Source organism: Perna viridis, chromosome 12 (assembly GCF_037379345.1).
Source record: "Perna viridis isolate PV_CMFRI_1.1 ecotype Kerala chromosome 12, ASM3737934v1, whole genome shotgun sequence".
In the NCBI taxonomy this organism is placed as follows: domain Eukaryota; kingdom Metazoa; phylum Mollusca; class Bivalvia; order Mytilida; family Mytilidae; genus Perna; species Perna viridis.
In genome coordinates, this window is record NC_142456.1 from 29,862,213 (window position 1) to 29,887,950 (window position 25,738).

General features: G+C 33.4%; 2 protein-coding genes and 1 long non-coding RNA gene across 4 annotated transcripts in view; 1 reads left to right on the forward strand and 2 right to left on the reverse strand.

Annotated features, from left to right (window-relative positions):
- The window catches only part of LOC148601965 (uncharacterized), a 37,501-nt gene extending 34,820 nt beyond the window's left edge, over positions 1–2,681 (reverse strand). The window contains exon 1 of the mRNA XM_088554356.1: positions 2,487–2,681. Within this exon, the coding sequence (XP_088410482.1) occupies positions 2,487–2,567 (81 nt within the window). The 5' untranslated portion in view covers positions 2,568–2,681. The remainder of the gene's footprint in view (positions 1–2,486) is intronic.
- Positions 2,682–2,687: 6 nt separating this feature from the next.
- On the forward strand, positions 2,688–21,357 carry LOC148601966 (uncharacterized). 2 transcript variants are annotated; one of them, XR_015916976.1, is made up of 4 exons: positions 2,688–2,788; positions 3,459–4,036; positions 17,595–17,727; positions 20,911–21,357. It is a non-coding gene; the product is annotated as an uncharacterized LOC148601966 (long non-coding RNA). The 2 variants fall into 2 exon arrangements; XR_015916977.1 differs by having other exon boundaries at positions 3,459–3,596.
- Positions 12,053–21,469, reverse strand: LOC148601967 (UPAR/Ly6 domain-containing protein qvr-like). The gene is made up of 3 exons (XM_088554358.1): positions 21,351–21,469; positions 13,436–13,588; positions 12,053–12,277 (listed from the first exon to the last, which is right to left on the reverse strand). Exons 1-3 carry the CDS (start codon positions 21,397–21,399, stop codon positions 12,069–12,071), a joined length of 411 nt encoding a protein of 136 aa, XP_088410484.1. The 5' UTR covers positions 21,400–21,469; the 3' UTR covers positions 12,053–12,068.
- Positions 21,470–25,738: the final 4,269 nt, after the last annotated feature.

The following is a 25,738-nucleotide window of genomic DNA, read 5'->3' on the forward strand; positions in this document are numbered from 1 at the left end:
AATATTACAAATGTACATTTCATAAAAAAGATATTCATTAACAACAGTAAAAGATAAGTAATTAATGTTTTACAATCTTTCTGCAAGTACATGTATTTTGTTCACATGTGGTTTTAAATGCAAGTCAAGGAAAGTACTATCTTTAAGTTAGGGAAAGTACTTCTTTAAAATTAGAAAAAGATAGCTTATGCAGTAAAACTTTGTTATTTTTACTTATAATTTTCTACATTTCATTCAGGAAATAACACATGGCACACAATATCAATTTTCCATACAGTTTTTTCAAACTCCACTACGATATCAGTATTTGGCCAATGTTGAAACAGAATTGTGATCATGTGACTTGAGTTTCCATAGAAGAGCATTTTTAAGGTCAAAGGGTAGAAAGCGAAAATAAACCGACTGCGTTCGAAAATAATAAATACAAAAGAAGTTACAATAGAAGATGTACATTGTATGCAATAGAAATGCATGCATATTTTTTGTAATTTCATAATATCATGAAAACAAACTGTTTTGGTGGAGTCCAATGTACATTGTGTATATATGGAACTGGGTAAATCGGAATGTGTCTATATTCTAAGGACAAGGAATAACCTAATGACTTTGGAAAATATACATTAATGTTTCAAGCCACAGAACTTTTGTACCTTTACAAATGTACAATGTACATGTACATACATGTATGTATACATCATTGAAAAAGATAATATGTATATGTGCACGTTTACATTGTATATACATCTGAATATAGTTGGATAAAGGTAGTCATTGACTCACTCATGTTTATCATTTCAAAACTACATGTAGGCCGAACTCCATGTTCATGCAGTTTCAGTTCCATAGAGAATTAATGTACAGAGTAGGTTCTCTATCAAAACTAAAAAATACATGTAACTGGAGGACTTGGGTCAAATGACATGGCCATGAAGTACATTTATACCTATACAGATTAATAAAGAAAAGAAATATTCAGTTATTCTCTTCGTGATTATTACAGTCGTGACAGTATGACCCATTTCTTTAAAATGGATCCTGACAGCAACGGCGAGCATTTTAATCTTTCAAATGTAGTTTAAAACAGGACTGCAATCTGGTCAACTTGACTTAGAGCAAACACTGTGAAGTGGTGTGAGCTCTAAGGTATTCCCCATTGTACACATACAATGAAAAAGAAATCAAGTCCCATAAGTACAATGTAACAAAAATTGACTATCCTTACCAAGAAAATTTTACATTTTCTTTAACCAAAAAATAAAAATGTTTGATTAAAGATCATGCCTCAGTAAAAATTCAGTTAATCTTTTCAAAGTCCTGAGGTCTTTTCTATATTTTTCTAAAAAAAAATATGAATATGGTTTGAAAAGTCCAGGAAATGTGTGTACATATCTTAATTGTCTCCGCTGTTCATTTCTGCTGGCTGCTACATGTACATGTAGTTGAACTGAAAATGTACAAATTATGAAAATTCAAGACAGGAATTACTGGAGCTGCTCATGAGGGTGATATGAATTTTCAAGTATGGAGTCTCACAGTGCTGGCTTTTACAGATAATGCCTACTCCAAATTATTTACAAACATTAACAAAAACCTGTATCTTTTGGATTTTTAAAGAACATCACTATACATATACATACATTGTACATGTACTGAAAAATCTTTTCCAATGTCCTCATTATAATACTGTGGTCTTCAACTGAATTAAATTTCCCAATAATTCATGTTTAAAACAGCCTATATATCTCAAACAACTCCAGGAAATAATGTCACAAAGAATATTTGCAGTTCATGCAAGTTGCAACCCCCCTTAGAAAGCTTTATACTTTTTCATATAAACAAAACTTAGTGGTACATATGAACATGTAACAATGTATTGGCAAATACAAATGTAGTTTGCCTCATACACTGTATGATGACCAGCAAAGAGAATTGTAAGCCAAGCAAGAAAAAATCATGGAATATATAAATGTGCCCTAATAATCAAATTTATTATAACCAAACTGAAATATAATTGAACATTCTTGTTAAAGAAATTACCAGTTTTATTTAAAACAACAATGTAATTATATATGACAATTTAGAATGTGTATTCAATGTAGCTCCGCCTACTTTTCACGCATGAGTAACGCGATTTCAATCAAATAGCTGGCGAAGTCACGGGCTAATGCACTCAAAACACCCGAACCGTTACCCTATGATATTTCTTATTCTAATAAGATTTCCCTGAAAATAAAACTATGTTAGTCCATGACAAGCCACTAATCAAGCCTTCTAAACTCATGCAAAGCCTCGACATTCATTTAATAATCTACTTGCGCTTTCCAGGGTGGTTTATAAGAGAAAACACATGCACACGATAATGAAACAGCTGTGTACCCTATATTCGTAAACATTCGCCGATTTTAACACTATTAGGACTTAACACTCACCAAATAAGCAATGAAAAGGGAGGGAAAATGTCACTCTTCTGAAAAAAAAACACTTACCTCTTTCGATAAATCTTCTAAGTTAGCGGGTGTTTTTATCGGCTCAATATTCGAAGTCACGTCTGTATCGGGTGCAGCCATGTTTAAAACTGACGACAATGTGGTTGTTCTCGCGACCCCTGGCGGTGGGGTGAGAGGCCTAACCAGGGTAACCCTTTAGGGTAGCAATGGAATGTTACCTTAAAATATCACAACGTGGGTAAATAAACCTTTTATGATTACGTTTGATTTATATCCGTTTTGAGTGTTACTATTTTTATTTTCGATTCAGTATCAGGGTTAAAATAAAAACACGTGATAAGGTAAGGAACTAAGTTTAATGTCATGAAAAGCTAAGTGCTACCCTAAAGTTCCTTTAAAAGATAAACCGAAAGTGAAAGAAGACCACGTGTAATAAATTATTTGTTTTGAGGAATTCACAAAATCTTTATTATTGTTTTATTCAGATAATTGAGATTGCTGCATGACATATATATATATTTTTAAACTTGATTAAAATATGGATGTTCGTAATCAAGTGAGAAGTATAAAGTTTTAACTTAGTAAGAGAAATTGTCTAAAAAATTACGACCAATTTTAACATAAGAAAATATATCGAAAGTGCAACACTTAGATGTTGAAAACGGGTGATGTATTAAATGATTCCTTACTACGCATAATGTTCCTGTCACTATTAAGTCAGCTAATAGTGTTTTATTAGTTTTGTGTTTTTGTTGCTTTTTTATCTCAACTTCTTGTTATTGTCTTTCGCATCCAAATAAAATTTGCCTTACAAACTGTGAAAAGCATTGTTTTTTTTAATGGAAATTCTGGTCAAATCTCAATTACTCATAATTAATTTCCTCATATACATGTATAGACTTATCTGTGCAAACTTAACAAGTTTTATAATAACAAGTCACATGGAATCCGATAAATATGTAGTATCTTTTGCGCATATATTTGTTCAGGTTATTTTAATTATTTTTGTAGGTGGGTGGTGGTGGTGGTGGTGGTAGTGTGTGTGTGTGAGTGTGTGTGTTTTGGTGTGTTACCGTTGGGGATAAGACCCCCCCTTTTACAACAGCTAGATCACTGGTAAAAAAATCAGTGTTTCATGGACCATACACGGTAAATATTCCTCTACTTATTCCGAATTGATTAACAATCGTGCATGTTGCTCACGCTGAACCTACACCATTTATCGAACAGAGAGGCAGGCCCAGAGATTTTGAAAGGGGTTCCAGAGGAGTTCAATAAAAAAGGGGTTCCATGCAATTACTTACTAGTTTGATCAAATTTACAAAATTGCCCAACATATGAGTTTCCTACATCTGGACCCCACCACTCACACGAACGCACCTGTATCCATGGTCACCATTGACTAACAGTTGTAGAAACACTCGATAGATACAAAGCTCCATTTCTTGTGGTACATTTTGACTTTCATGGAAAATGTGACATTTTATGAAAATCTTCATCGTTTAGTAGTGATCACAACAGTTTTATATGGACGATTTTCAAATATTTGTTTTCCAGAAACAAAGAAGTCATATGTAATGATGTAAAAGGTGAATTGATTTTATATAATTGATACTCTTGTCTCCATCAGTCAAATAGCATTACCATTCAACTTGTTTGATTACGAGTTGTAAAAAGGAATCCATGTTTTGAAGAAGGTCGATATGAAAAACAACAAATACAGAATTTCTCATAAAAATCAATTTATAAAAATAAAATAGGGAAAACGCCACACTTATTAATGGTAATCAATACACCCATATACACTAATTACTGTTAAATCATCACCATGCTGTTCGTAAATTTACCCGGAATTAAAATAAAACTAAGAAATGGCTTGGTTCTGCCTCTTTTTATCGATCAGATGATTCAGACACCCAGCCTCAGAATCCGAGTGTGTATTTCCGTCTTCATGTAGTGTCGAGAAATTTGATTATGTGGGTAGCATTACCAGAATTAAATGGGGTACATTTAGGATGTTTTAATCTCCGATATAAATATACTTACGCACACTCTTTCTTTATTAATATTTAATTTGTTATTTCCGTTCGCAGTTTAAGTTTTTTTTATAAATGTGATGAAGTTCGATCACTGTTCAGTGAGGGTTTAAACTTAAAATGCATCCGCTATCTTAGTTAATCTTTCCTGATTTCAACCCGGTTTCGCCGGTGTATGTACCCAAAATAATTTTATCAAATGTGTATATTAGCCTATAATTATGTAAGTCTTAGTCTGATATCGGAATTACCCGGAAAAAGCATCTACATTTATATAAAAAGGTCATTGAATTTCATAGCTATATATAATTTATATAACATTATATATGTACATTGTTTATTCACAAAATGGAAGGGATTAAGTGTGTCGTTATTTTTTTTCTAATATATATACCCATATATTTAGAAATTACTTGGAGTCAAGTAATTTTTCCAAGTCAACACGTTGCTTACGTTTTGTAACCAAATGCATGTATTTCGTATTAAAAAGGACAATATAACTGGAAAATAAGACACTTTTTTTCTCATTCAAATTTACTTTCCAAAGAGAAAAAAAACTTAAATTTAGAAATTTTCAAGCTAAGAATTATAATCTGTAAATTTCGTATCAGCCCACAACAATCTAAGAATGAAAAGAGAAGGACATACAATAAACCTGTGGACAGTAATTTGAGAACATGCAATTTTTGCGCACAATATTGACATTGAAACTGAAGTTCATTTCTTAACCAAATGTCCTTTTTACAAGAATATATGCACTAATTTATATTCATTGGTCGACTACCATTGTCAACATTTTATGAATTTCGATGAAACCTCCATTTTTTTTTTGTGGTTGATGATTAATGGAGATACTGTTGTAATTGGAAAAAAAACATTGGCTAACTTTTTATTCAAGGTTTTAACAGAAGAATTGATAAAACTTAGGAGAGATAAAGTCCTGAATTGACAGACTCCTCCTTTGTTTGTTTGAAAAAAAAAAAGACAGTTTTTTGTGTAATAACATTTATAGCAGGGGTAGTATTGTGTGCTATATATAATCCTTGCAACAAAGAGGCAATCTAATTAAAATTAAATCTTTAATTACGCTACCTTCCATGTCAGACCGTGTATTTTAATCAGATTGGCAAAGAGGGTCCATGATTGCATGGCGAATAAAACTATCTAATCTTATCTTATACATGTACGAATAATAATGATAGTTTTTGTCAGAGGACTAAAATAGACGTTCCATATTTTGGGTGTGTACGAGCTTGCTTTGAAAAGTATTATACGCCTTTTCTCTGAAGTGTCGTGACATTAAATATCTCTATGTCCCCTTTTATAATTTTTCGTAAGTCTTTCAAATTCTTTACTGTCTGTGGAAGTATATATACATTGTATTGGTTCTTTTGTCTGTTGTGCCTCTGATAATCATTTCCATTTGTTTGATTGATTGAATGAAATTTTGATTGATTAATCAATCATGCATTAAGATGTAACAGCTGTTATGTGCATGTATACCAGTAACATGAAAATTTAAGGCAGTTGATGACATTTGCTTTAAGTCATCATACTCTTGAAAATTAAATTTTACTATACAGAGGGGCAATAGTATCCTTCTGAAGGGCGACAGATTTGTTTCTATCTCTATTTCAGTAACGGTAAAAGTCAAAGTAAAAAAGATGTTAAATGTTAAAAAAAATGTTAAAAAAATTTCCTTGACCCCGAAAAATGAAAGATGTCGTAGCAGGTTTGAAATCACAGTATGATATACCGAACTGACACTTTATTTAGAATATTTATCTTCGAATGAAAAGAAGGATAACTCTTGGACAATAAGTTCGTGTAAAGGTCTCAGTATCGTATTAATTTTCCCATAGACTTCTATAGTGAAGTGCATATTTTTAGGATTTTTAAAAAAAAATATGTAAATTGATTCAATAAAACTTTCGCTTATGTAGCATTTCTAAGGACATGTGCAAAAATAATTTCCCGCAAAGAAAATAGGGTGAGTCCACGAAGATTGGACAGAAAAGTAGCCTGGAACTATAAATAGCCATTTTCCCTACTTTCACTTTCGTTTTGCACTCACCAAACCAACCTTTTCAGTGGAACATTTTTATGATATTATGTTAGATTTTCTTTTAAAAAAGTTCTTCATCTTACAGTGTGATGTTTGCTCTATTTTTTAAGTATTGTTCATATCTTTTGACAAAACATTAGTTTGTAGAGAGGCAAAAGGAAAATGCACTATATTTTTATAGCATCCATGTTTTGACGTACACCAGCTCAGGGATATGCAATACGATACTGGTACCTAAATGTTCTCCATTTTTGTCAATGAAGACACGACAGTGGCTGATATTGACCTAGGCATCACATGAAGTCTTGGTTCTTTGTAAATCGGATTTTACAGTGGCACCCACAAGCATCCACGATCAAGTTTCTACGCACAGATCACCGTCAATGGAAAGAGTAATCAAGATTCTATCAGAAATCAAAAGAATGAAAAATATAGACGAAGACTAGGCATGGAAAAAAGACAAACACAACAAAGAACACAAAATAACTAAAAAAATACATACAATGTAACAAAAGTAAATGACCAACTCGGACTCCAGTAATACCTGGAAGCATGGACCAGGTGCACCGATAGGGTAAGCGACCTCTGCTTTTCTAGAAACACCTGCCGAGTTGCTCCTAAAAGTCAAGTTCGGGTAGGAAAGGAAAACTACGACACGTTGAACAAATCAGTTTTCATGACATTTCATTGTGCATATGGATACATCGTAACAATCCACGAGTTCATAATGACGACCATAAAACTTTGTTTGGTCAAGAGTTTTCCTTTGCTATCGATCTCTAAGTGTAAGTCAAGATATGAGGCTGACTTTACAGTGTATGTAGTATCCTTTATCTCAAGTTCTTTTGGTAGATGCGATGTATCAAATCCCGAAACTAGAATTGTTTATCTGTATAGCGGAAACTGAGATTAAAGGATCTAGCTAGACGATGTTCTTTATTTCGGATCAGATCAGCTATAGTCAGTCTCGTAAGAGTGAAGTAATAGGTCAACAAGTAGAGGAGCACAATTTGGTCCCATTGGAATGCCGACCGTTTGTTGAAAAACCGTCCGCCACACTGGACATATATGTTGTCGATCAGTGAAACGTGAAATGGAATGGTTATCATAGAATAAATAGTTTATCAAAACCAGTATGCTAGAGAAATTTTGCACCTTTCTTTTCATTTAGAAGTCCGTATAATAAGTTCGCACTTAGTCTATTTGACCACTTGTTTCATCGGACTGTTTGGTCGAACAGTCGCCAGCAATTCCATGAGTATTAATTTCTCACATGACCTTAGAGAAAAGTTGCGGAAGCTGAAAGGGCCGCCATTCGGGAACAGTAAAATAACTAATTTTTAAAAGGAGGGGAACTTCACAAAGCATCCCCTAATGGACAAAATCATTCTTTCTTCATAGATCCTGACTACTTGCAGTTTTTCTGTGCATCTGTCCCCTTTAATTAGGACCTTTGCATTACCCTTCACCAGATAAACATCATGTCATATTTTGATATTTCTTATATATATATATATATTCTTTAATTTGCCTGATTATTTCAAGAATTAGATGTAAAACAGGCTTTAAATTAGATAAAAGTTTAAGAGGCAGAGATTTTTGTGTAGAAACGTAATATTATTTCTGCGAAATTGCGGAAATAAGATGGAGCATATATAAACATAACAGATTATGTTTTATGAGATACCATTTAAACAATTGTCTACTTTTGTAAAAAAAAATCTACTTCACTATGTAATACTGATACTTATTATGTAATCTGTTATTTGATACTTTTGAAAAAAGTGCAATTTCGTCTTTTTTTTCTTTTCAAATTCCTTTTGAAGAGAAAATTATCTTAAAATCATATGCTATAATTTGAAGTACATGTATCATTTCAGTCATTTCATATCTTAAATAAGATTTGATTTATAAAATATGTACATATAATTGTAGTCTACTTTGTACTGAGTTAGCTTATGATGAATAGATAAGAAATTACAATTAGCTCTTTGTCCTGATGCTTTGCCCCCCCTCCCCCTTTTTGCTGTTTTTCAACATGATTATAGTAATGTTACGTACTTAAGAAGGTTTAAACGTGAAAAGTATAGGTATTGCATGACAAATATATGTAGCAACAAATACTGCCAACATATGCTGCGCAATGCTCTCTTTACACAGTATTACTTGTAAACAGTATTAAAATCATTGTAACAGGCTTAGTTCCGATAATTGTATTCCTATTATCAAATGTTATCTTAATACATAAGCACATGACAATTAACAATACCTGTTGAAAACTGTGTAACATATAAGTACTTTTCTAAGTTTAGATAGCAAAGATTTTATTATTCTACTGTTCATGTTTATTTTGGATAATTCATAGCATTGCATTTAATTAGAGAGGGACTTTCTCATTCTCGGATTTCACCATCGAACAAGTATACGGAGTCCAAAAGTACTGAAAGACACAAGTTGTTTAAATACCCTTTTGAGTCTTTCAGGTCTGCTCCTTGTCGGGATTCTGTTAGTAACTGTATTTAGTACTGTGAATGTGACACAACTCAGCCTTTGGGTAATCGGATAAAACTCAGAGTATGTCCTACTACTGGTTGGGCTGCTCTGACCTGATCGTATGGTCATATATAGACAGCCAAAACTGGACAATTTACATGCTTTGATAGGATTAAACAGTGGTTTAGCTACAAAAGCCAACAATGTTCTTATATGGCTTCGGGAGGATTCTAATTTTAAAGATTTTTAGACATACATATACATGTAAAAATATTGGTTCAATCCTATGATATGCGGAAGCAAATGCTATGTAGTGAAATTGGTGAAACAGAAAAAAAACATGAGAGATTGATTTAACATGCATATTTTTACTTAAATGTGTGTCATCAAATCTTTGTGTCTTAAAAGTTGAAAAAAGTTTCATTTATCTTGTCTAGATGTCGTGACTGCTCGGTTTATAAACTATCTTTATAAAAAGCTTTGTGTCTAACAGATAAAAATCTTCCAACAAAATTGGTGAGCGATGTCTCACCAGTGATACTTCTACTTTCAACCATGATGATAGGAAATACGTCCTCGGTAAACAGGAAGCTGTTGTCGATTTTTTTTTTGAAAATGAATACCACCAAATGTCTAAATTTCAAGCCGCTCTGATGAGTGGTTGCTAAAAAACTGTGACGGAAAAGGTGTTACGGAAACACGGACAAAGGTAAAACTGTATACCCCCGTCTCCCACGGAGTGGTTTAAAAATCATTTTTTCCTATAATAATATTATACAATCCACTTTTTGATAATTTGAAGTGAACAGAGCAAACTGAGTACTTTGATTAAGTGCTGTTAAAAAGTAACTTGTGTTTCTGATTTAACATTGTATTTGTAAAAGAAAACTTAAATATGTTCTTTGTAGACAATATTTAGCTAATATTTATCTAACTTTCATTCGTCCATTCCTGGAATACGCTTCAGAAGTCTGGGACGGGTCTGGTCTTGATGTTAAAAACAATTTAGAAAAATTGCAACTTGAAGCTGGGCGTATTGTAACAGGATTACCTTTTTTGCCAGTAGGGAATCGATTTACTATGAAACAGGTTGGGAGTTATTGTAAGATAGAAGACGATTCAAACGTCTTAACATGTTTTACACCATTCATAACCATCTGTGTCCACAATACTTAAGTGATCATATGCCCCCACTTAATAACCATATTTCGTCGTATAATTTACGCAACACCTTCTTGTAGTTGAGGACATCCTTTCGAAGATAGCATCCACTTTTTTATGGAATGCAATTTGTATAATGAACAGAGAAATTCTCTGTGGGCATGGTTAGGCAGTTTTAACGTAACGATAGAATTTCTGTTGACTGGTGACGAAAACCTTACATACGCTGAATGCTTGTGTTCATCATATTATCAAACAAACTAACAGATTTGAATAATACTGCATGTACATGTATATATGAAATGACTATCTCTCACGTTACTCCCACCCCGCCCTTTTGCCAGACCCCCTTTTATTCCACTTTCTTGTTTTAATTTCATATCGTTCATCTTAATTTGCACTACCGTTTCATTTCCATTGTTATTTTTAGTTAAATCTAATTGCCGTGATAATGCATTCTTTGTAATCATGATTGTTTGTATGGGAGAGGACCTTCATAATGTTGTTATAACTTGAGTCCCATCCCCTTGCTTGTATTTTTGAGCAAATCAATATGTTTACACTAAACTGTAAAAGGGCAGACACAAGTCATCATGATACTGCATGTCACATTCAATTTACTTGTAGTCGAAAAAGTTTTCGCGGTAAATAGTTTGACGCACGAAAGCATCCACCAAAAATGCCTGTATGTAAATATTCATCAGATTTCATTTTGATTGTGTCGAAAAGTATAAAGATATGGAAATCTAGCGAAGTCTTGGTTCTTTACTTTGCATATTTATTTAAACGCGCCTTTCAACACGACCGACTTTTGGAAAGTGGTGTTTCGGACTGTTATGGTTGAATTCGGCCAAAAATGCACAATACTGACAAAATTGTCTTAAATAAAAAAAGGGATTCCGGTGCATTCGGTGTCTCCTTTGGACGAACCGACGTATATGACTTCGGGCAAAAACAAAAGTATTAAGAATTACAAAAAAAAAAAAAAAAGAAAATCATAAATCATCTTTTATGACAAATGGAAAACTTTTACACGTCAGATTTATGTATCTTTACAGTATGAAAGTTCATAAAACGAAAACTGTATAAATTACGCCGATGGCAGACCTGTTTTCAACTGACTAGAGTGGGCTCACTTTGCAATTTTAGAACAATTAAGGTTGATTGAATATAACGATGTATACTAACAAAGTACATTGTATATAGCGATACAGATGTCCGTCCACCCGTTATACTATCCTGTCACACTCTTGAATACTCGTTGATGTTTTAACTCTTGGCATAAATATTTTTCTTTAAACGGCGAATTTTATTGGGCATTTTGACACTCTCTGGGTATAGCAGACATTTCTATAGTTAAATATTATAACTGGTGATTCCGGTATATTAATGATGACAAACAAACAGTTCATATTGGTAGTTGCAAATACACGCAACAAAATGTATTTATAAACGCGGTCACTATAAATGGGCGCACTAATTAGGCATATAGAGTTTACCGGGAACGTAGCAACAAGGTACGGAAGGTACCAATATTTTTTGGTTAGTATGATATGTCGTGCCTAAAAATCTTGTCAATTCAAAAAAAAAAAAAAAAAGGAAATTTTATTCGGTAACTTATTCAAGCAAGTTCAAACATATTCGTTTGTAACTCCCGCCGTCGGAAACTATACTCTTCCTTTTTGAATAAATTTTTTTCTAAACAGAAGCTACTCCAGTAATGCTAGAGGTTGTCTGTCAAAATATTTTCTTACTTAGAGCCATCCTAACGTTGGGGTATGGGAGAACGGAATTCCAACCTCTCACTTTGTAGTAAACAGAAGCAAGTTGCAACATATCAAACACAGAAATTGAATAGTATCACTTTTATTCGTGTTGATAAAATAAATAATTAAGTATAGTCAGGAACGTACAAAAAATAACAAAATACACATTCATAGTTCTGAGACTCGTTGAGTTACATCTATTTGTTCCACATACACATACGGTACTGATCGGAACTCCTAATACTTGACTGGCTGTTACACACATACCAGGTGTACCCTGGGTAATGTCACATGTTCTCACGTAAAATTCTGGAACATAACAGGACGTGATGAACAATGAAAAACCGCTTGTGTATTTCATGCAATCGGGCACACAATACAAAAAAAACACACATACAAACAAAGCAAAGCAAATAAATAAAACAAAACAGAAATAAGCATAAGTAAAAAAAAGCATGTGGGCTTTACTTACCCTTGAAATTCAATAACTGCTGTTTCTGGTTTGAGAAAAGGTGTTTCAAGAGATTATCAAAATTAAAGAAACCATCTTTTCCCGATTTTCCTTCTTAATTTTATGGTACATGACACATTAACAAGAGGCTCACAGGAGCCTGAATCGCTCACCTGGTTAATTTTTTGTCTTTCAAGGATAATAACTCTAACAAGGAACTGTCCGACAATTTTGACGCAATGAACACGTTGGTAGGACTTATTAAAAGGATCATTTCATCAATTGAAAGTTACATTCTATCTATTATAGTTTTCAAGATATCGGCTGAAATCTGCTAAAACATAATATTTTGCCTTTCAAGGGAAATGACTCTAACAAGGAGTCGTCCAATAAGTCTCATCCCAACAAACCTTTGTATGTCGTATCATATGGATCGTTTCAGCAATTTAAAGTTTCATTCAATCTATAGTAGTTTTCAAGACATTTGATGAAAACTGTAAAAAAAAAACATCATTTTTCACATTTCAAGGGCAATAACTCTTTCAAAGATTCATCTGATAACTTTGACCCCTACAGAATGTTGTAAGCCTGATGATAAGGATCATTTCAGCAATAAAATGAATTCGGCTAAACTTAACGGTTTTTGAGATATATGCGAAAAACTACCATCTGACGCCTATGTTCTATTTTTAGTTACGGTGGTCTTGTTTTTTTTTCGACGAATCAAAAATTCCCACATCATTTCTATGCAGGATACCCCAAGAGACATTCATACCAAGTTTGGTTCCAGTTGGTCAAGTAGTGTCAGAGCTAGGACAAGTTTTTTGAAAAATTGTTATCGACGACGACGGCCGCCACGTAATGGCAATAGCTGACATGGCCTATGATCAGGTGACCTAAAAAGGGGCAGGCGTTTCATGTGCATTTGTGCATTAGCTGTATGTTTTCCTTTTTGCATTACACATGGTACATTGTATATGAATATCTAACTTGGTCATTTTTCCCAAAGTCCTCACCTTTTTCTTCGTTCACATGAGCGATGAGCTTCATACAGTTAGTAGTACAATTTATAAGTTTCTCAGAATGGCGTGGAACATCCTCTTTAGAAAAATGCTCTTTGCACCACTGTTCGTTTAAAGAAACACATTCGTAACACAGTACACCTGATACTGAAAAAAATAATCGAAACTTCAGTCTATTGATATGTGTTAACTAAAAATGCAGATCTTTTTCATTCAGCAATGTGTATTTGGTAAGACGTTTGTTAGTGTTTAACGTAGTGAAAAAAATCAATAACCATTATGGCTTACTTTTATATATTGTGTACGTGTTTTTACTTATTAGCTTGTAAAATTTATGAATTGGTTAGTTTGATATGAAATACTTATGCTAGGTCGATCATATTTGGTATGCCGTTGCATTAGCCTCACTGTGCCACAATTTTGTATCCATTGCCTCCGCAGTCACGGTCTGTTGACTTCGTTTCATGTTTTAAAAGTTTCCTGATTAGGTCAATTTGATACGAACAACTTGTGCTAGGTCAATCATATTTGGTATGCAATAGTTGTAGTACCACTTTATCACAATTGTGTATCTGTTTCATACCCCCGCAGTCACGGCATACTGAATTTGCAATTTCTGATAAGGTCAATTGTGTTTGGTATGTTGTTACATATGCATCAGTATTTCTCAGTTCCGTATTGTTTGTCATGCATATATGAGCTCACAGTCACAGTCTATTGACTTCGTCACAGTTGCAAAGAATAAACTATATATATACGGGAGGAATCTGTCGACTGGTGATGTCAAATGGTTGTATTGATATTATAAAATGTCCATATTAAAATAAATAAAATTTTAACAATGTCAACATCAATCAATTTTTAAATAATAGCGTCGATGTGCAACAGGCGAAACATATTTTTAACATTTGCGTTAAATTCTCTCCCATTATCTACGGAATATATTACGTCCTGAGTACACCTGCTACCTGTATTGATTTAAACGAACGTTTATGTTCTTGTGCAGTATATTGCTATTTGCGCTGAGAAAATTATACAATGAATTAATAATTGCACAAAGTGAAAATTGTTCACGTGAACTTCACCTGAAATTAGTGTGATTTTATGTGAAATTCACTCATTATCATATGAAAAGTTCACATGAACGTTAACCTCAGAGTCTTTGTATGGAATTGCAGGTCTATTACACCCTGCAAAACTTGCTTTTTTGGAAATGAACAATTTAACTGTGAAAATAAGTGAAGATTATGCTGGCGGTAAAAGATTTTATAAAAAAAAAAAAAAGTACCAAAAGATTTCAGTAGTACATATTGATTCATTTACTTAAAATAAGTAATGGTAGTTTCAGATTTGTTGACAGACTTAAATCTGTATATTTTATTGCATTTTTTATAAATTTAAAACAACCCCAACTGATAAAGCTATTAAAAGTGGCAAAAAGACGGAGATAAAATTCAGTTTTCTATGCACTTTTTCAAAACTGATAAATTACACATAATTTTTTTTTTTAGATTTCTTACAAACTCGGCTCAAATTTCATTACAATCGATATTTTCTTCTAAAGAAGTGTAATAATAAAATATATTTGGTAGCATGCGTTATCTCTCAACTGACATAAATATGATATTTCGAGTTCTCAATAATCACTTATTTGATATTTATTTTATTTTTTTATATTTTCAAAATAGATTGCAGTAAATATCTTTGATAATAATACAAAAGGTCATATTTTTATTTGCGTTTCTAAATAATGTAATAGAGTTATCCTTCTTTATATGTATATGTATTCCTTATATGGAGAGGTTATACAAAAAGGCCTCAAGTCTGCTATCCAATCCAATTCATCTTATTGAATAAAATATGTTTAGAACAAACCTCAGGTGAAGTCTCGATTTCAGGGCAACTCAAATTTCATTTGCTCATTTCAGATGAAAATCACGATAATCATGTGATATAATTTTGCCTATGTACAGGATATATGAGATCATAATACAAGTAGTAACGTGCACAGCATATATAAACATTGGTGTACATAAGAGGGGGATTACAACCGCCAGCCCCCGATTAGTTAGTTCACTATTTGCATTTTTTTTGCAAAATTTGGCCATCTATATATTAGCGTACAACCCTTTTTCTGGAACCCGCTTCTCAAATTTCTGGATCCGCGCCTGGTAAATTAATACGAATTAAATTGTATTTCTCAGGTATGAGTCTATGTACGCTTATTTGGGGCTAATTGTATAGGTGTCATCCCACCTGGCCAAAATTAGATATTTATTCATATTTGTGGGGCGATCTCCCTTCTCGCCAAAAAGGTACTCTTCAGGGCCGGACCTAGACACATTTTTTGTCAACTTTACACATGAAAATGACAAATTTTCCAGTAAAAGGGCGGGCACTGCTCTTTTAAGCTACAACTCATTTGCGCCACGTATCATTTTGCGCCAGTTTATTTTCCTTTTTTTTTCAAAATACTGGTAAATTCGCAATTATCTTGATATTATTATAATGCTGATATATATTATAAATATCGAATCTAAGTCAAGATGTCCGAGTCAGATTAAACCATAACAGGCGGTTGGCAACTCTTGTTTAGGTGTGTAAATAATTTCCGATAGATATCACCAGATTTGGCCGGTAGCAGAAAAAAATACTAATTGAATGTAATGACCCTTTTTGTATCCGTGAAAGGTATACAACCGAGAAAAGAATTTGTTACAACATTTGAAAGTGCCGTCAGAAATTTCGATATATCATTACGTAGACACAGGGACTTTATACACTCGCTGATAGAAATTTCAAGTTCGCTGCACATTCAAATATTATTATACCGCTCTCGGAATGATTCACTAAGACAAAATTCTCATCTCGACTTCATTGGTTATAACTTCGGTATTTTTTGTAAGTTTATTGTACTTATAATTACACTTTTTCAATAGGTGAGTTCTTCGTAATGTCATCACTTACCTGTGATTTGGTTTTGGTTGGCAAAAAATCCATTGAGTGGCATAGGGTATCAACTTCAAATCACCATAAATTTTTCATTTTTAAGGATAATTGAAAAATTGTTTTGGTTCCCAACATAGCAAATAAAATTCTTTTTATCCATGGAATTTTTAAATAAATATTCAGTAATTAGACTATATGTACATAAGATTTTAATTATAATTTTATACAAATGTAGAGGTTTACTTATAAATATCACTACAAGTTTATTTTTTCATAATATGAATTGTTTTATCTAAATAAAACATTTTACAGAACCAAAATTGAATATAAAATAACAAAGTTAAAAAGTTTTGAAAATTGGGATTCTAATCATGAAATTGTCAATTGTTCATTTAGTTGTTTATTTGCCAACCAATTTGACACTTAATGATATGCAAATTAGTGAATATGACATCACTAATGAGATTGGCGAACTCTCCTATTGAACACGTTTATTGGTCAGTGCAATAGAGTCAAACTTATACTTATTGGATTGATCTAAAGATCTATTTAGGCATTTTAAGATATATCCTATATATAAAGATAATTTACAGGTAAACTGACGCCATTGGTATAGTCTTTTTATTTTTGGCCTAATTCAACTAGTCACTAGGAAAAATGGGACATCATCCTTTCGCGCCAATTGGATAAAAAAACGTAGTTAAATTGCGCCAAAAAAATTTTTCCGTGTAGTCCTTTTCCGCCAGAAAAAGACTACCTTTTGCGCCAAATACAAATAAGGAAATTAAACATCAACAATGTAAAAATCTTAAGTAAAGCGATCATAAAATAAAGACTTTGGAGAAAGAATGCACACTGTTGTCAGAGGGCGATATCCCAATGTTGTTATCAAGTCCTGACATTGACCGCACCTTGGAAACCTACCGGTCTCAAGCCCGGAAAAAGGAGTAGGGTCTATATTTACATTATTTAACTAAAATAAAAGTTTAATATTTCTTATATATTTATAATGATACTTACCAAAGAGATGAACAACCAATTATATGTATAAAGAGATTTTTGATCCAATGTAGCACTAAACAATATAAATATATTAGTTGTTGATAAACTGGTCAATATCGTAGACTGAGTGTCCTAATATCACGATATTGACCAGTATTATGTTTATTTCATTGAGGAACCCATATCCTCATTTTTTTTTCAGAAAGCCATGCAAATTGTTTTTCTGCATAATTACATTGACAGCTGCTTGATCACGAATGCATTTTAATAAGTGGGATGTAACCGCCGGCATCATCACATTATGATATTGACAGATAAAACTTCATACTAGGCCAGTAAGTACCACGTGTAAATGTTTTATCCAATTTAAATTCGTGATTTTTTACTAATATGAAATAATAAATATAAATTTACCTGTATTCTGGTGAGAAAAGAGCATTAGTTTATTTGCGCAATTTAACTACGAAAATCGAAAAGCAACCTGGCGCAAGAGTTGTGGCGCAGAAGGAAAACGCTCGAAAAATGTTGGCGTAACTAAACTATACTTGTATCCAATCGGCGCAAAAGGACGATGTCCATTTTGTGGGAATTTACTTGTTGGCAAAGAGGGAATTGGTAGACTGTTTATTTAGTAATTAACTAAATTAATTATTGATTTTATTTCATTAAAATACTGATCAGAAGGTAGTAAAATTCTACAAGACTTTAAGTACTTCTGTATCTAAAACTCGGACGTGTGGCACATGAAGGAAAAACACAGATTTTATTGCATTAACCAAGTATGCCAGTTATCCTCCGAAAAAAAAACATCAAAGTGTTTATAAATTTTGCCTTTTTAAGATACTAATTGGTCAAATTAAGTTGAAATGCACTATGGAAAATGGTAGGGAAATTTTTCCGCACTTTTTCTTGTATAAGCAGTCCAAAATTATCTACGTCACAGAAGCTTCAGGATAAATTTAAGTACCAGTCCATATAAAATTCTGACACTGCCAATATTAAAGTGATTCATGGTGTACAAACCCACAGAACAAACAATGGTTTTTCGATCTACATATGTGCTATATTTTTATGTAACAGTTGTCCTTTCCATATTCAGATCTGTACTTTTGAGAAACTCATACATTTACCTCCCAATAAAATCAACCAAATCAAACAAAATGAAGAACGATAACTCTTGCAAATATGATTTTTTCAGGTACAATCTGTATTAATGTTATCTCAAAAGCGCAACACCCAAATGAAAAACTAGGATTGTTTATGTAATCTGTAGCTGATTCTGTGTATTACAGTGAATTCAGTGGGTTTTTGCACGAATCTCCTTCTGTCTGATTTTTTTTTATAAAGACAGCTATTTTAATAGCCTTTCAGTTGCCACTCATTGCCCGATTCTTACACAGAATGGTACTTCATAATTTTCCATTTGTGTTTATCAGGTCAGGGCGAAGGTGTGTTTGAGCTCGCAGCTTGTTTACGTTTTCGTTTTTCTGTCTTGATTTCTTTCCATTTGTTCGTCTTTTCATCGTTTATACACACTAACAATAGTTTGTGTTTCAAAATTTGGTATCATTATGGTAAAAGTTCTTTATTTTACTTGTCTATCTCAAGATTTTAAGTTCGTAACTTTCACCGTACCTCAACCTTGCCGCCATCTTTGTCCTACCGTTTCCCACAATATATAAATGTATTTCAGTAATGAAAAGAACGCGACAATATTGATACATAAAATGAAATATAAAAATGAATATTATAGGGGCACAAAATCTAAATTGACAAAATAATTTAGTTATTAATAAGAAGAGAAATTGATAGAATTATTTTAAAAAATGTATAGATTCAGCTTGAAGTTGTGCATTTGTCATCGTTGGTCAAGCCAATCTTTTCATTGACACAATCTCTTTTCATTAATAATAAGTGGATGTGAATCTTAATTATCTTAAGTACCAGTCCACATAAAATTCAGACACTGGTAATGGTTTGTTTGTTTGTTTGTTTGTTGGGGTTTAACGTCCGAGCAGCAATATTTCAGCTATATTCAGACGATCACTGGTAATGGTAAATTGATTCATAGTGAAGAAAAACCCACCAAACAAACGATGCTTTTTCAGTCTAAATATGCTGTACTTTCAAATTAAGTTGCATTCAGATTTGCACTTTTTAGAAAATAATGCGTTGATCTCCCATTTAAATCAATCGAATGAAACCAAATCTAGATCCATAACTGTTGCAAGATGCCAATTTCATGTACAATCTATACAATTTTTATCTCAAAAGCGCAACAACCAAATGAAAAACTAAGACTGGTTATATAATCAGTAACTGTTTCTGAACAAGAAATAAAACTAAATTCGGTAGGTTTTTGACATGCATGAATCATCTCTTGTCTGATTTTTATAAAGACTGATACTTAAAGTATGAAGCAATTTATCTAATAGTGAATTTTCATACAAAATATTCTATGATAAAAAGGAATACATTTTTGCCAATTTTCACAAAAAATTTTTTTTTTCTCTTGAAAATGATATTTCTAAACTAATTGTTTTAACTGCATTATGGTTCCTATTTTTTTTTAGTTGAAGTAAAATAATTGAATATTTATGGTAATATATTAGAGGTAAATTAGTCACTTTACATTTGTTGGCTAAGTGGGAATTGACATTAGTTTTTAACATTGTTGGCGAGTTGGGAATTTAAATTTTCGAAACGTTGATTAGGTGGGAGTAAACCATGGTATAAATGGAGAACACGAGTCAGGCCAATTATCCGTTGAACTTCTCTTCAAATCAATCATACCGCGCGAAAAGAACATCTATTGAACCATGCAATAAATCATTCATACCGCACAAAACATCACTTAAATCGAAGCTTAGTCAAATGAACTTTTTAAAAAATAGCGTTTTTTTTAGTTTCTGTAGATTTGCCATGGGAAAGCTAGGCAATTTAAAAAATAGGGGTGCCAGCTAGGGATCTTCAGGAAAAGTCAATTGTACACATGAAAATGATAATTTTTAAATAAAAACCCCTGCTACTTACGCCCCCCTGGATCCGCCACCGCCAGATATGCATAAACAATAGGAACTCCTCAGCCTTAAACAAAAAACTATGTTTCTAGTGTAGCGGAAATAGTAGTTCTAATTAATGCATATCAAATCCAGAGGACATTTTATTCCTCACTTAGAAAATAAACGCATTGCAATTCATTTTAAATTAAGTCTAAATGATTTACACCTCTCTTCAAATCATTAACGGATAAGAACTATATTTTCATAATTGCAGATCTCTTCAAATAGTTTAAACCGGTGTGAATATTTAATAAACGATTTAAGGGGGTACACAACTATGTAAAAAATCACGAAAACGTTTTATTTTGAGACATTCTGATATCAAAATCAAAGCATTTTAGTGATCTAAAGTTTCGTTGATGAAACCAAGATTTAAAAATGTTTGACTCCTTGATGAAGCTAATATATGTTTATTGAAATAATTGCATATTTATGCAATATTATTTATGATTTCAGTTTGTAAAGCCATATACGAAAAAATGAAAGCTGACACTCATAGAATACAAGAGGAGGAACAAGGATTTGATGTTAAGGGTGGTGAAAATAGATATAGAATTACTGGACGATCAAAGCGATTTTTACAGGGGTGTAGAATAAAAACAAATCCCAAAACTAGGAGGTGGCAAACGCCGTATAAGCGTTTCTTTGGATCCATCCCTAGGACGGATGATGAATTATTCAAACGGGGAGAGGGATATATTCACACTGAACCTGTATCCATCTTGGAGAAATGAAGACGAGTAAGAGACACGCCATGCACAGCAAAGAAAAGCCGGTCTTTTTTTCTGTAAATCCAAGCAGAAATATAAGGGGGCAGTAAGATGCTTGCACTTAGTTGACAATTCCGATTAATAGACGCTTGGATCAAAATATCGTAACCTACCAAACCAACTTACCTCCTTTGAACACAGAAAATAAAAGAAGAAATTGAAATATTTCGTTCATGGTGACAGCATGGTCACGGTTTTAAATCCCCAAACTGTACTTTCGTATTCAAATCATTACTACAAATAAAATATCAAATTGTTAATATAAATCACAATAAACAAAAGAATAAAACTTGAGATGTATTTCTCACTCAACCCACGTGATAGCCTATGAATGTTAGCCGGGAAGGGAAAGATTTAATCTATAGCTGAAAAATCTAGCATATTTGGTCACAGCCCACCTACCGTGTAATTGAAAATAACAAGAGAAAACTTAAAATAATACCGCCCAAGGCCAAATAGTATTTTAGTATATATTTGTTTATCATTGTCTTTCCGGTGTCATCTTTGATTTATTTATGGGAAAAGGTTCCATGTTAGGCAAGACTTGACGTAGATTAGCCAACACTGACCAAAAAAGGACACCGTTACACAAGAGTAAATATTGTCCTTAATATATGTAATTCATAAACTAAGAAAGAGAGACAAAAATAAACACAGGACGTCCATAAAGCATATAATTAATATGCTATGCCATGCAACTTTAATTGCATAAGGTGTATATTAGTTTGTATTTTTTATAGCAAGCAGGGACGGATCCACGATTGATGGCATAATTTGAACTAAAGGACTACTACAGCGAGGCAAGAACAATTAAGAGGACTTTATTGTGAAAATTAAGATTTTATGCAAAAAAATCCCCCAATTTTCGGAAGGCTGTACGCCATGTACGCCCCTATGAATCGGCGCAAGGCAGGAAAATAAGAACTACTTTAAAGTTTAACTTTCGAGTCGCGATTCACTAATATTCTCTCTATATCTAATATCGATATTTGTTAGTAGCAACACCTTTTAAGTAGAAATTGAAGTGAAAAGGGTAGCCTATATCGAGATTAAACATGGTCCAGTTGTGTTGGGGCCTAATGCTAATTTACACTCACTAACTATCAGTTTTTATTCAAAAGTTCTACAAAACAACCAGGCAGACAACCTTTCCAAATGAGAATCAGGAAGAAGCATGCAGACAAGTGATGAAATGCAGTTCTATTGTACAAAAAACATTTCGTATATAACAGTAAGTAAAACTGTACTGTAACATATACATGCTAGTCGACTATAATTTGAATTTATAAGTACTGTAATTCTTGAAACATGACTTCTGCAGCTACGTGAACACTACAGCTGATCTATCGACTCTGCATGGTGGGTTTCGTTTCCATGTCATTCCGTCATTCCCGGCCGCCACTGAACGTCGTGTAACTGTCTAGACACGTTCCCTCGACACTCTGAAGTTACAGTCCCGTACTTACATGTACAACCCTCGTACAGCTGAAGACAGTCAAGTGTGACAAGCGTAGAATTGCCTTTGCTAAACACGACTTTAATCGTATTTAAAGAGGAGACGGATTCGTCGCATAATGAATCGGGAGGGAGGAAAATCACTATAGGCAAAGATAGGCATATAGCCTCAGCGGTCCACAAAGAGTTATTTCGGTTATGTCATATTGGATATTTATGGGTCCAAATATGACACGCAAAATTACCAAAACCTCATTATTTACGGTCTGTGAACCCATAAATAACGGTGTTATCCCATAGAAAGCCAGGTTTTGGTTAATTTCAGGTGCCCTACGGTATCCTATAGTTAGCACCTGCTAACCCATAGATAATGGAAAATACGTAAATAAATTCATATAAAATGGCGTTTTAAATAAAATAATTATCAATAGCAAACGGTATTGATAATTAATTTTCCGTTATCTATGGGTTAGCGAGCCATAGATAAAGCTCTCTAACCTATAGTTAGCAGCTGATCAAAATATATTACTTAAATACTATTGATTACCTCTACTCTAGCTTTTCTTAAAAGTACCAAAATATGGCCATATTATGGACGGACCCAGAAATTTTGAAAGGGGTTCCAGATAAATGAGGTTACGGGATATTATTTGCACAATTTTGTTTAACTTTTGCCCCGAGAAATAAACATTTTTTTCCGAAAAGCGAGGTTCCAACTGCCGACCCCTTGGATCCGCCAAAACTTTTTGGTTTGAGGAATAAAAAAATGTTTATTCCAGGAGACAAAGTAAAGATAATTCAGGAACAGGTAAGTGGCTTTGCGATGGCAAAGAAGAAATCATAAAAACCAAGAATCATCTGAGTGTACACGTTTGATAATCCAACCATCTCATCTTCAACAATTGAATTCTGCATTCCAGTCTTGAAATCTTGATTGGCTTTGACGGCCTGAATCAGGTTTATCAAATGTTCTGGTGGTTCGTATTTACTAATGTTGAAACATCACTGCTTTTGCTAAATCTTACATTTATGTGAATGTTTTTAATAAATGAGACTTTTTCATGTAATTTTTCTTTTAATTGGCAAAACCATCCATAAAGTTAATACCACTCCTGCATTGTTAGGTGTTATCGAGTTACAAACTAATCGCCACTGGTCCCCCTAATAAATAGTCTAGCTTCCAAATTTTAACTGAGATAAGAATTATATACCATTTAGTTTTTTGTATATTTCTTCTGATTTTATATTCATTTTGTCTGTTTTACCTGGCCCCGTGCAGGTCCAGGTGTTAAAAGAATAGGCCTGCAGCAGCGCTAAGCTTGTCGTAAAAGGCGACTAAATAATGCTCAGAAACCTAGCTGGGGGCTAGGTGCTCTGCCCACAGAGCAACTGCGATGTGTGCCCCAAGTGGTGGAATGGGGTACCCCTGGCGTGTTACATGCTGGGGTTGTCAGGCTATAATACGGAAAACCTGACCGCAAACCATAGTGGTGCACCGTGTTAGGAAAGATGCCACGTTCCTTGCACGTTAAAGAACCCTGCTGCGGTATTCGATAGGAGTAGGAACCTTTGCGCTCCGACACAGGAGGCTAAATTGCCCGACTTTACCAATCCCTTCCTTTTTCTAGTGGCAATCAAAATTTGTCGACCCTATTATCCTTGTGTCCCATCCCTTTTTTTCATTTCATCTTCATTTCATGTTCATTTTATCATCCATTTCATGTTCATCGTCTGAATATAGCTGAGATATTGCTGCTCGGACGTTGAACACCAACAATCAAGCAATCAATCAATCAATCAATCAATCAATCTGTTTTACCTGTCCTTTACCTTTCTGCTTCGAAGTTCTAAATGTTCTTATACCAGTGGTAATTTTCGATTTTACTTCACAACTGCGCGAACCATGTGTAATAAATTGTTTTTGTTTGAATTCTTATGGGGTATAGAATGGCCACCTGAATCGTGTTATCTATTTAGCGATATAAATTTGTATGTATCCTAGAAAAACACGAGACCCCATTTGAGAGTTATAATGTTGCATAGTGCTTAACATAATTTTCTTTTGGTCTTAATTACACGGATCAAAATTATGAATAAGCTGGGAAATTTTAATGTTATCACCAGCACGAGAGCAATGCTTCATTTTTCCTAATACTCTCAAATTAGTTTTTTTATGGGGGATAAATCCTGAAAAATATGATCCATAATAATATGATTGGTGATCACGATGTTAAGATCGTATAATGAAAAATAACAATAAAACATATGAATTTATATTAACCTACCTGCATCAAATGAAGTGATTACTCTTTGTTAACCTGTTGATGTGGGAACTATATAAGAGGACGACCATTTGATTCTGAGGCAGTTTGTGTAAATGAATATCTTGGCCTGTGAAGTAATTTCAGCAGAATTATGTATTCCATTGTGTTTGTTTTCAATGAGATTTGTTTCAAGTGAGTTTCAAGGGGTGCTTACCCCACCGGTGCACCTGGTCCAATATCCCAGTTTTTAATGCAGTCCGAGTTATTGATTTACATTTGTTACTATTATTTTTTTTTGCTGCGTGTGTCTGTTTTCCACGTATTGTCTTTGTCCCTGGATTACATTCTTTTTATTTCCGACAGAATCTTGGTTACATGTACCTTGATTACTCTTCCCTTTTAATTAGCAAAGACATTTGAAGTATACTACCGGCATTATAACTGATATATATCACTATGTTTTTTACTCGCTATAAGTTTGGATTGCAAAGCTATATCGCTGTAGCAACTACGTAGACAGTTGCCTAGCTATCATTGACAAATATTCTGGAACAGGGTTATATGCTGTTACAGGATTAAAGTCATTGCTGTAAAAGTTTTATTGTCATTATTCTGAACTCGTGGATCGTTATGGTGTATCCATCTGTACCATGATAATCGATTTGGTCACCGCCGTGTCACAATTTTCCTTTCCTATTTCGTCTATCCCTGCGTGACATTTTTAGCAGATACACGTATGTTTCTGAAAGAAGCAAAGGACGCTTTCCCTTTCCTCTTGAAGTCTTTCGTCTTCTC

What these genes read in the sequence shown, in the direction of transcription:
- LOC148601967 (XM_088554358.1), bottom strand. Translation starts at nt 21,399, where the DNA reads ATGAACGAAATATTTCAATTTCTTCTTTTATTTTCTGTGTTCAAAGGA. An exon ending in ATTTTCTGTGTTCAAAGGAG is followed by an intron (nt 13,589 to 21,350) that starts GTAAGTTGGTTT and finishes TATTTTTTTCAG; the next exon opens with TATCAGGTGTACTGTGTTAC. An exon ending in TCATGTGAACGAAGAAAAAG is followed by an intron (nt 12,278 to 13,435) that starts GTGAGGACTTTG and finishes GTTATGTTCCAG; the next exon opens with AATTTTACGTGAGAACATGT.